At 41.8% G+C, this 12,198-nt stretch overlaps 1 protein-coding gene across 1 annotated transcript in view; it reads right to left on the bottom strand.

The window, feature by feature from the left end:
- Positions 1-2,557: 2,557 nt before the first annotated feature.
- The window catches only part of col9a1b (collagen, type IX, alpha 1b), a gene marked incomplete at both ends in the record, with an annotated part of 52,935 nt that continues 43,294 nt past the window's right edge, over positions 2,558-12,198 (bottom strand). Inside the window, 9 exons of the mRNA XM_080739997.1 lie at positions 2,558-2,748; positions 3,076-3,153; positions 3,794-3,982; positions 7,194-7,248; positions 7,958-8,104; positions 8,658-8,690; positions 10,504-10,548; positions 10,753-10,788; positions 11,607-11,678. Of these exons, the coding sequence (XP_080596123.1) occupies positions 2,558-2,748; positions 3,076-3,153; positions 3,794-3,982; positions 7,194-7,248; positions 7,958-8,104; positions 8,658-8,690; positions 10,504-10,548; positions 10,753-10,788; positions 11,607-11,678 (846 nt within the window). The remainder of the gene's footprint in view (positions 2,749-3,075; positions 3,154-3,793; positions 3,983-7,193; positions 7,249-7,957; positions 8,105-8,657; positions 8,691-10,503; positions 10,549-10,752; positions 10,789-11,606; positions 11,679-12,198) is intronic.

Genomic DNA, 12,198 nt, shown 5'->3' with positions numbered 1-12,198 from the left:
TGCTTAATGTTCCTTGTAAATAAGTTTGTAATGAGGAGTAAGATGGCTCACTATCTCAGCATGGTGCCGCCCCCCCCCCCCCCCCCCCCTCTCTCTCTCTCTCAAATGAATTGAATGTAAGAATATGTGCAACTCAATGCCTGGGTTGCTTAGTGGTGGTGGATCATAGCATTTAACTCAGATGATTGCGTATAGTATACAGTAAGTAGTATATATCTGAAAGTGCTTGTTCTGTTAAATAAGTACCTCAATCTTTGGTTACCACGTGTCTTTGTGATTGCTGCCATCACGACACTTAACCATAATAACCTTCCACTGCAAAAGCTAAACTTGTAAACCTCATCTTTGCAAAAAATAATAATGTACTTGTTGTCGTGTATACATTAATATCAAAATAAGTTAGTCTTCTGAATTGTTGACATATGAGTTAAATTAAAAGAAAGAGGCTCATGTTTGCTCAATCAATGCGACATAATTAAATGAGGTGTTGTTCTAATAAGACTTGTGTTCTGTGGTTCTACCAGGGCTTGTATTCTAAAAATGTTACAACGCTTTCTTCACAACATCCTTTATTTGCACTGATTAATGGAACCTGCCTTTACACCTGTGCAATAAAGTGTTTCGTTAATGGCATTCCTGTGGTATGTTCACCTATTTTACTATAAGATAGAGCACTAATTATCGTGTTGATTGCAGTTCTTTGGAATGAAATGTGCTGTAAAATGTGCAAAGATGTTACATGTCTGCATAGCCGATTGATTTAACTTGAACACTAGAAAGTAAGTGACACACCTTTGACTAGGATTATACATTTACAGTAGAGTGAGAATGGAGTAGTAGATGAAGAAATGCCATTCCCTTGTAGGAAAGAACTGTTAAAATCCACCTCCACTTGACTTTATTTTAAGTAAACAAATAGTAGAAAAACAAGAAGTTTTCTCCTTTGCGCAACTCATATTTTTCACAAAGACATCACAGCCCTAAAATGACACAGAATTAATTAATGATACAGAATAAATAAATAAAATGTGATGATAGGAAGGAAAACATGACTTAATAATCAATTCATTTAATTAATTAAACTAAAGTACGTTAACCATGATATTCAAAACTAACCCGTTAGTTCTATTTCTGTACAAAGAGGCAAAATCTCACATTAATGGTGTTTTGTAGGAAATATAATTAACCACAATTCAAACAATTTACAGAGATTTACAGCATAGGTTGAAGTCAGTGTGACTTGATGTACAATTTCATCCTCTCTCCTTTTTTAGTTTGGCTGGCGAAGCTTAAACAACTTGGTCACATTGAGGTTTCAGGCGGTTTATCTTTGGCACACAGTATAGCACACACACACAAAACAAAACAAAACTATTCAAAAGGCACTTAAAGCTAAAGGGTATTCAGATCCTGAAGCATTTGTGTGAATCTATACAGCAAACTGGAGCAGGTTTTATTTATGTTAGGAGCGTGGACGGAGAAAGCGAAGCAGAATGTGTACAAGGAGAGTGGAATGAAAAAATACCTTTAAAAACAAAACCGTTTTAACTTTTCAAAAATGTGTACGACCACTTTTGAAAGGAACAGAATGGATGGCACAACAAAAGAGAATGTGCTACTTGTGTTTTTTGTTGTTCCAACTTTTCCAACCCTTTTTTTTCGCAGTTTGAAGAGGAGGGACTCTTTCTTTCCAGAGGGAGATTTGCTCGGAACAAGACATTCTCACAAGACTTTGCAGGTTTAACGGAGTTGAAGGAAAACGCCAAGAGGACAAAGTCTGCAGAGAAAGAAACTACATTGTATGCTCTTGGGTAGCGGTTCTCAAACTTTTTGTTAAAAAAGATTTTTCAAGGACCCTCATAACGCTGACAGCGTACAAAGTTGTCCATTTGTACTCTCTCAGAGTTGAGTAGTTCACCCCCAAAATGTATTTTTTCCTATTGATTATTCACGCCATGGAGACTTGAGTTCAATAATATGTGTTTGAATTCGTTACATTCCTAAGACAAAATAATAATAATGATTACAGTACATTTACCCCCATTGATTCTGTATGGGGACCCAAATAAGGCCCTGGATGGGGACCCAAATGCATTGGGGTCAGAAGAATCAATGGGGGTATATTTAGGGTCAAGGATCAAGTAAATGTAGCCCCATTGATTCTCACACTAATGCATTTTGGTAGCCATATCCACGGCCTTATTTGGATCCCCATCCTGAATCAATGGGGGTAAATTTACTATAATCACTTTTTTGTCTTAGGAATGGAACAAATACAAAATAATATTATTGAACTCACATCTCCATGGCGTGACTAATCAATAGAAAAAGTCATTTAGGGGGTGAACTACTCCTTTAAGGGCTTTACAGACCTGTAAGGAACGGGGCGCTGTCTTTGGCTAAAATTGGAATGATACGATGTATCGTTCCAATTTTAGCATGGTACCCCTCCCCCCCAAGGACCCCTCCATAGACCCCACTTTTGAGAACCACTGCTCTGGGGTAAACGGAGCTGTCCTGTGTCAGTCTCTGTGTCTCTCAGTGTTGTGGGGGCCCCTCAGTTCCCAGTGGGGCCCTTCGTATCTATAACCTGGAGGCCCGCTGATAGGTTGCACGCCGAGGGGTCGCAGTACCCGTTGGGACCGGCCGTGCCCGGAGGCCCGGGGACGCCCAGCTGTCCCGGGACGCCCGGAGGTCCTCTCTCGCCGTCCCGTCCGTCCGTGCCGTAGCCGGGTTTCCCTGGCTCGCCTGTGTGTGCAGGAAGATTAGTAGATATTTAGCTATACGGCCGAAGTCCCATTTTGGGGATCGAGAATTTGCTACTTTGGCAGTTTGGAAGAGGAGCTACACATTGCAAGATTTTAAAGTAAAATAAGTCGGGACACATCGGCTGCATAATTACTAGGGGTGTAACGATATTGTAACTGAATCGAAAAATCCATTTTAATTTGGAACGATCTACTATATCGATATGCAAACAGCAAAAGTGGCTTTGTATCGTATCGTTTCACAATGCAAATAATCGGTATGGAATTGTTTTGTAATGCAAATTACAAAACTTTGAATATTACTCACCGGGAAGACCAGGTGGGCCGGGCTGACCCTTGGCACCCCGTACGGTAGGACCTCTGCTCCCTCTGTCACCCATCTCACCTGTGACAATCATACACACATTTTACTTGTCAACTAGGGCATTCACGAATAGTGATTTTTTAATATTCGAATTATTCGACCTCAAAGTATTCGAATAGTCGAATATTTGACAGGACTGGCCAAACTGTCAAATATTAAGTAAGCAAGAGGCGAACATTGTGAAAATAGCCGATCTACATGCTCACAACGCCTCGCGTTGTGAGCAAGAGGCGTAATCAATTCCGTCCAATCCCCAAACCTGTTGTTTTGGGGAGCGCTGGTTTCATTGGCTAATTTTGGTACGGACCCTGCGCACACATCTAGTTTTATCAGTGTAACGTGGACCAGAAACCCGTCTATAGAGCATTAACAAATTCATCCACCAGGGGCATTGACAGCTTATTCTTATGACTTCCTATCTAGCCAAGCTTTATAAACTATATATTAAAAAAAAAGAAAAGAAAAGGGCGAATATTCGACTTCGGTGAACAACGTCGAATAGTGACTTTGATATTCGAATATTTGAGGAATGCCCTACATGTCACCCATCTCACCTGTGACAATCACACACATTTTACATGCCATGATGACAAACAAAGATACCTAACAAACAGAAAATGAGTCAGGTTTTATTTCAGGTATTTTGGCAGGACATATTTACCTTTGGGTCCTTTCAGACCCATGAGTCCCGCCGGGCCCTTGAGCCCTGGAAGTCCTCTGGCGCCAGCCTGTCCGGGGAAGCCGTTGTCTCCGGGGGTCCCGGGAGGCCCTGGAGGGCCAGGTTTGCCAGGTAGGCCGGCGGCGCCCGACTCTGGCCTCCTGAGACTAGCAGCCAACTGGGCCAGCTGTTCTGTTGGAGCGGTAGGGAAATGGAGCCGTGGGTTTCAAACGTTTTCATCTCAAGGACCCCCAGTCTGATATGCATTAGACCAAGGACCCCCAGTCTGATATGCATTAGACCAAGGACCCCCAGTCTGATATGCATTAGACCAAGGACCCCCAGTCTGATATGCATTAGACCCAGGACCCCCGGTTTGACCCCCGGCAAATGACCTGCTTTAATTACTTCAGTCTATTAGTAGCTTAATGACTAGTACTAGTCTTTTTTTATATCCAATGTATTTGTATTTAAGGTAACATAGGACCATATAAATGCATTTGAAATTAAATTACAAATGTTACTTTTCATGATTCCAATTCAAAAATAGCTAAAAATAATTCAGGATTCCAATTCAAAAACAGCAGATCTACAAGCTCATAAAACATGTTGCATTGCAACACGTTTTCAGCTTTGACTGTATACAGTATGCATTGTGGCCCTCTAGAGTGAGTGTGAAAATATTGTGGCCCTCTCCATCATCAAAGTTGCCCACCCCTGCCCTATACGTGATCATAGGCTACTACAGCTACTACAAGCCCAATCTGCTACAGTAGCTTTGATACTTTTGAATTTGAATCCTGAAAGTAACAGTTTAGTAAGGGGAACATAAGAAAATCTGCAAAGTAAATCGTTACCAAGAAATATCTTCACCAATGTGTTTCTAAAGGTGTGTAATAATATGTACTAAAAGGTTGAAATTCAACTCCCGGGGGAAACCTCATAAAAAATGATTTGTGTTTGTGTCCCATTAACTTTACTATACAGGAAAAAAATACAAAAAATAAATATGCTTTAAGTAACATGTGAGGGGTCAAACTAGGGTTTTTTCATGATGCTGAATCCATTGCAAGCATTGTTTTGCACGAAAAACATTCCAGATATAGCAGATATACAAGCTCACAGCGCGGCATCGAGTGCAGCGCTGCGAGCTTGTAGATCTACTATTTTTGAAAAAGTCATGAAAATGTGTGCAAATCTTTGAATATATGTATTTTCAAAGCGTTTCAAAGTTTGTAACTCAAATTTTGCTTCTGGGGTGGTCCCTGGAACTAGATATTTTGAGATGGGGGTCCGTGGCCAAATACATATCATTTTGGGGGTCCTTCACATAAAAAGGTTTGAGAACCACCGACATAGTAGTCTCTCAAGAACAGACTAAGTGAGCTCCAGTTAAGTGAAAAGGACCTTTTCTTTGACGATGGCTGGCCAGATTGCTGACATAGAAACATAGGTTTTTCCAAAAACCTTAAGAAGGATTCAAAAGACACTTATAGAATCAGGTCAAAATTCAAAATGTCATGATTTTTCTAAAATAGCAGATCTACAAGCTCGCAAGTGCCGCGCTGTGAGCTTGTATATCTGCTAATTTTCAAAAGTTAAAGCATAAAATAATAATACACTATAATGTGTACCCGTTCTAAATGAGAGAAAGAAACATTATGTTCAATATGTTCACTGCATAAAGGATCTCTTATTTTTTCACTCTGGATTTCAACATTCATGCAACGGCTGCTTTTTCCTCTCTTTTTTTTCATCCAGGCAGACTCTTTGCAGAACACGTCTGCTGGAGGTGAAATTAATTTTTCAACACGTCGGATATAAAAAAGTCATGAGTTTGGGAGATGAGTTGCGGAGAAGTAAAGGAGCGAGGATTATTGAGAGAACAGGAGGGGATGTGACTTAAATGAAACCGTTTGAACTTGTTGGAAGATGTCAAGATTTGGACGTCCCTCCTGAACCTGGGATTATGGTGAATGTTAAAAATGGCAGGTTAATACAGCGGTTGTCAAACCGCAGTTTTCAAACCGCGGACGCCCCTTTTGAAAAGACGTTGTGCCAGGGACCTCCAGTAGAGAAGATCTGTGTTACAAAATGTCTATTCTCGCGAGGCCAGACTGTTGCCTCCGCGATTTGGGCAAATGCTCCCGGCACACAGTCCGGCAAACGGAAATAGAAGCGATGATTGCGAGATAAAGCGGATGTGACGCAACCGCTCCCTTGGTGCAGTAGCAATAACATGTCCTACTGGAAGCGTTAAGTCTCCTTTCAATATTTCTGGGGGTGTTATTTCGTCTTTCTCTGATGTTATTGGTGTTACCTCCATGATGTTTTCAAATGTTTTCTTAAACTATAGGCCTACACCCATAACAAGAATAGGCCGCTCGAATGACTTTGTCTGAGCTATTGTGTTTCTGTTATGTTTCCAATGGGACTACAGTTCAGTGCAGCAGCGGCTACTTCCGATACTCGCCGTTCGGGAGCTGCCGTTCCAGACTCTATATTGCATTCCGAGATTGTGGAATAGTTGTCTGGCTACGCGAGACTACAAAATGTCTAAACCACTGGTTCCCAAGCACTGGATCAGGACCCATTTGTGGGTCGCGGACACACTTTTATGGATCCCTTTATTTGTGTTTCCTACATTTAGTTTTTAACAAATTTACCGCCTCACCCGACAGTCCTGAGAAAATCCCTATGTTCCTCTCCGCTGGGCCCGATAAACCTGAGAATTTCATATGCTTTAATCGCTATAAAACATTTAAAAGTATAATCGCTGTTTACCCGCGAAAAAGTGCTTCCAGGTTGCATTTCCGTATCCTGTTTGATCAGGTTTCCGGATACGCGGTAGCTTTCATGTAAACAGTAGTAGAGGGAGCTCAGCGATGGAAGCGTATTTTTTCAATGGGATTTTTTTTAACCATTTAAGACAAGTAGTTCCCAATGTAGCTACAGTACGCCCAAATATGGAGTGTGTTGTCTAACCTCAATGTGTCGTCACGGCATCATGCACAAACAAATCAGTCAGCTCCATATAAGGGGCCATGCCCATGCCCATATATGGGCATAATTATACTGATGACATCAGAAATCTCCATATAAATAAATATATATATATATATATATATATATATATATATATATATTGGGCATATTGGTTGGATTGCCGGTGTGAGTAGTGACCCCAACCGATTGTTTATAAAGAAATGCAGATCTACAATCGCATTACTTTTTAGTGGCCAAAGTATAGGGTTAAAGCAAACAGATGAGGACCCCTGGGGGTCCCCGGGCCCCACTGTGAGAACCCCTGGGTTAAATGCAGACTGACCGTGTAAGAAGACATAACAGGTTGAAGATAAAGGAGGTATACAGTACGAGGGATCAAAGCGTTCTCTCTCCTTACCTTGCATAACTCTCATGCACACTTGTCTGACGTGCTGATCGCTTGGCTCTTTACCCTGGGAACAAAGATAGCGTAACACATTTTAATAAGCAGTAGCTTCCTTATCATCATCTTTATCGCCATCATTATCATCATCATTATCATCATCATCGCCATCTCATCATTGACGTCATCATCATCATCATAAGGCATTAACATAATACTGTATATAGCGTTGTGCAGTCACTTCTACATCGTGGATCATTGGGCAGAATCATTGGTTGAATTATGACATGTATCTTGATTCAAGTCTATCCGCTATAATAACCCTGCTGTTCCTATGTTTTAGGCCAGTGTTTCTCAACCACTGGTCCTGGGGACCTTTGGTGTGCCCCTGAGAAGGGTCAAGTGTGCCCCTTGAAACTGCTTGAAAGCCAGTATTGTATTTATCATTTTAAAAATGATTTAAACTAGTGAAAACAGCCGATCTACAAGCACACAACGCCTCGCACCGCGAGGCGTTGTGTGCTTGTAGATCTGCTGTTTTCACTACGGTTGTGCGACAGCCTTGTATGATGAAGCAGGGCTTTACTTTCCGAAGAAACGTACACATTTGAAACTTGGAGATACAAGGTTTCTTCCCGACAGTGACGATATTTACACCCCCGTATTATGTTGGTGTGCCCATGGATTCTTGGGACATGAAAAGTGTGCCCATGCAGAAAAAAGGTTGAGAAACACTGTTTTAGGCATGCAATTTTCAAACATAACATAGCGCCACCTACCGCCGGACCCTGAGTCCCCCTCACTCCGGGGGCCCCTCTGTTTCCTTGCATGCCACGGGGGCCGGCTGAGCCGGCGGGGCCCTCAATGCCAGGCTGTCCTCTTGGGCCCTCGGGGCCTCTGTTGCCAGGCTCCCCGGGGTTGCCAACCTTAGCGGAGCAGGAGATAAAAGCCTCCGTTAGAAGAGGGTTTACTGAGACCTTGGCTGTACAAAGGCAGATCTGCTGTAGCTATAGGGATGGGACCATGAACATTTCATGTCACGATTATTGTGACCAAAGAAATCACGATTTACGATATTATCGCGATAATCAAAACCCATTATCCTGGGGCGGAACATTTGCCAAAGAAAAAGCAAATCTACAAGCTCACAACGCGTTGTATTGCGACGCCTTGTGAGCTTGTAGATGGGCTATTCTTTGGCAAGGAGATTTGGTAGAGAGTGGGAAAAAAAGACTGTATCAAGTACGTATATTATAAGTACGTTTTACCAATAGAGGGCTTAAATGGTACAGCATAATTTGCAGCTCTGCAAATAAAAGGTGAATTGATCCCGGTGCATGACGGAGGACGATATCACGATAAATTAAATCTCTACGAAATGATTGTCGTGAGTGTTTTTTTATCACTGTAAACGATATGGCTTATGGTCCCATTCCAAGCTGTAGGACTTATTGAGATAGTAAAGGAGTTATGACTCACTGCTCCTTTGGGTCCAGGCTCTCCCAGGTCACCCTATAAGACCAGAGACAAAACACAAAGGAGGCACAAACACGTCAGTGTGGTGGTGTGGTGGTTATTTAGGGCAGGGGTCTTCAACAGGGTCTCATCAGAGTAACTACAGGGGGTCCTCCAAATCTTCCAATCCTTTTCATATATTAACAACCCTAGTGTCCATATTCTGAGAACTGTAGCCAAAAATAGCAGATCTACAAGCTCACAACGCCTCACGCTGCGAGGCGCTGTGAGCTTGTAGATCGGCTATTTTCGGCAAAGAGGTTTGTTGTAGAGGGGAAAAAGAGCTGACTAAGTACAGAGTGAAAGGTCAAGTTTATTAGGTAATAACGGTTCAAGTGGTTAAATATCTGAAAACACAAATTGACATGAATCCAAAATACACGGATGATACATGATGAAACGATATGGAATCTATGAACAGGTTGTGGGGGTCCCTGCTTCATCTCTCTCTCAACTAAGGGGTCCTTGACCTGTTACCTTACCTGTTAACAAATCTGTGGACTTCTAGTGGTCCATGGCATAATTACAGTTGGTACAATCAATCAATCAATCAATCAATCTATACAATGAATTCTGTGTGTGTCTGTCCCGGGCAATCCGAGCGGTTCACTTCAAAGTTGGTGTGTGTCCCAGATGACCCAGAGTGTGCACTGTGCAGTGTCAAGTGGCAACTGTTTGGGTCAGACCAGCAGTATGCTGGTATGATCATGTAGCTGGTCTGATTGCATGCCTTCCCCAATGTGCATCGTTCCCCGTTTACATTGTTTCTGACTTCCGTGGTCCTCGAGTAGACTGGTGTCAAACATACGTAGTATTTCATAATTCCATAAAATCTAAGAACATTTTTGAACTAATAGGTGTAGTGTGAGGTGCATTGTTTAATTGCGACCGTAGGTCGCAGTTTACTATCAGAACCGTCACAGCTTGTCTGTATACGTCCGTCCGTCCGTCCGTCCGGACGTGTACACTTTTTTTACGGTCTATGGGTTTGCCGCTGACATCATGCTCTGACATCACTGTGATGTCAGGGGAACCACTCAAACAGAATGGGTTTGCCGCTCTGATATCACACTCTGGCTTCACTGTGATGTCATACTAACAGAATCCCTTTTATGCCCATATATGGAGTTCCCTAATGTCATCAATATTAAGCCCATATCTAACAGGACTTCATATGGGAATGCCCATATATGGAGGCCACATTGGCCACATACCACACTAACAGAATCCTTATATGGCCAAGACAGATGGTCAAGACAGGGTACATTTTGGGCTGAGGGGGGCCACTGTTCGAGCGACCTCATGAGGTCATGAGGTCGCTCGAACAGTCCTTCCATCCATCTAGGACCATGTTTCTTTGCAATCTGCCCATTTGATTTTGAGACGTCATACATACAAGTGGACAGGAATTTTGGGACAGTGGCGCTGTAGATGAAAGCTCACCAAAATGAGTAGGATTCATCCTTCAAGGAACATTTATTAGCTCAGCAAGTGTCAGACACGACGTCTTGTGTGCAAAGTTGACATTTTGGCCCGAGTATGGCGCCAGAGGAAAGACCATGGAAATGATTAGAGTTCATCCACTCTGAAGCATGAGGGTCCACTGCATACAGATTCTATGACTTGTTGTCATGGAATTCATTGTGTACATAGTTTATGAGACTGACTGACTGACTGACTGACTGACTGACTGACTGACTGACTGACACTCACACAGACACACAGACAGACAAGCAGACAGACATCGCCATCCTTAGCGGGGTGTAAATGGTGAATTGTGTGTGAGTGAGTGCGTGCGTGCACAACTTACAAGATCTCCTTTGTCTCCAGGATTCCCCTCATCACCTTGTACTCCCTATAAGTAAAGAAGTGTGTAAATTATTGATGTATTCTTGGTACTTGTGATAACGTAAGGTAATACAAACAATAATAATGTGATAATGTAAGGTAATACAAACAAGGCCAGAGATCAATAGCTGTGATAATGTAAGGTAATACAAACAAGACCAGAGATCAATAGCTGTGTTTTTTTGCAGACAAATGGATTTGCATTTCATACCTGCTCTCCTTTGGGTCCCGCATCGCCAGCCTCTCCCTGGAACAGTCAAAAACAAACTTATCTCAGTTGGAATTAAACGTGGATTCAAAGTGGAGTGTGTGTAAGTGGATATCATTCATGTAATGTTATTCATCAATTACAACATTTTACAGTGTGCCTCTCTCCAAAGGACCCAATAATGCTTTTGATTTACCACACTAGAGGGCACCGAAGAGCTACTTAAGGCATTAAATTGCATTGGCAAACAATGCTCATTAGTGTACTGAGTCACAATCGTTTTCTATCATGTTCATCCTCTACTCAATTAAAACTCTTCTCAGGGATGATTTTGATCCAGTTATAGCTTGAGCAGCATCTATAGCTTTATGTCTTAACACTGGTTAGGTACATTTATTCTACTGTACATGTATACATACTGTATTGTACTTTTACTTTTCTTCTAAGTTTTTCAATACTTCTACTCCACTACATCTCAAATGTTGTTATTTTTTAACTCTGCTGCAATCATTTGACACCTTTAGTTGCTTTGCAGATTTAGATTGTTAATGTAAAACATACTGTACATTAACCACTGAAGCCCTATTACACTTACACTGATCTACAAGCTCACAACGAGCTTGAAAAGGTTAAGACATATTTTGACAAATCTGAATACAGATTTGTCAAAACACAAGCCTTCTTTTACTTGTAACAGAGAATGTTAATGTTGTGGTATTGCTACATTTACTATTTAGTAAAAAGATTATCTGAGTTCATTCTTCCACCACTGTGTCTTCATCATTTCAGTGTTGCATTGTTCCACAGACAGAACATCATGACAGGTTTGTGAGGAGGAGACTGCAGTGTTTGCTTACCCTGTCTCCTTTCACCCCGGGCAAACCTGGGGGTCCTGGGAGCCCTGGGAGCCCCAGATCCCCTTTGGGTCCCTAAAAAAACACAAACAAACAAACAAACATGTTGTCATTTACACAACACTGCTGTGACGGTGCTGTCAAACAAATCTATGAAGCCTTCAAAGCTGCAGCATCACTTGGAGATCAACCCACAGTCACATAAAATAAAAATGGAACGTGTTAAACTTCCAAGCTAGACTCAAATCTCCCAGCAGTAAACTATGGTCAACTAGCTTTAAAAGTCTCTTATCGGCCTGGGCAACAGGGTAGTGGTAATAGTTTGAAGCTTTGGAACAGGGGACCTGTTTTTAGATCACATGTGCTGTTTGTTTGTGGGTTTCAAATGTGCCGTTTCGCCATCAACTTTTATCATACAGTAATATCAAAACTATTACTGCAATAATAAAAGGAAAAGATGACACAGTCATCCACTTAGTCCACCACTTAAGCCCTACATACTTTGATGTGGAATGAATAGCAAAAATTGCCTATCTACAAGCTTGGAACATGTTGTGAGCTTGTAGATTGGCTATTTCCACAATTTTAGTTTTTT

Source organism: Nannobrachium achirus, assembly GCF_963921795.1.
Source record: "Nannobrachium achirus genome assembly, chromosome: 13".
NCBI classification, from domain to species: domain Eukaryota; kingdom Metazoa; phylum Chordata; class Actinopteri; order Myctophiformes; family Myctophidae; genus Nannobrachium; species Nannobrachium achirus.
Note: the sequence above shows the minus strand (reverse complement) of the source record. Positions and strands in the feature narration are given on the sequence as shown.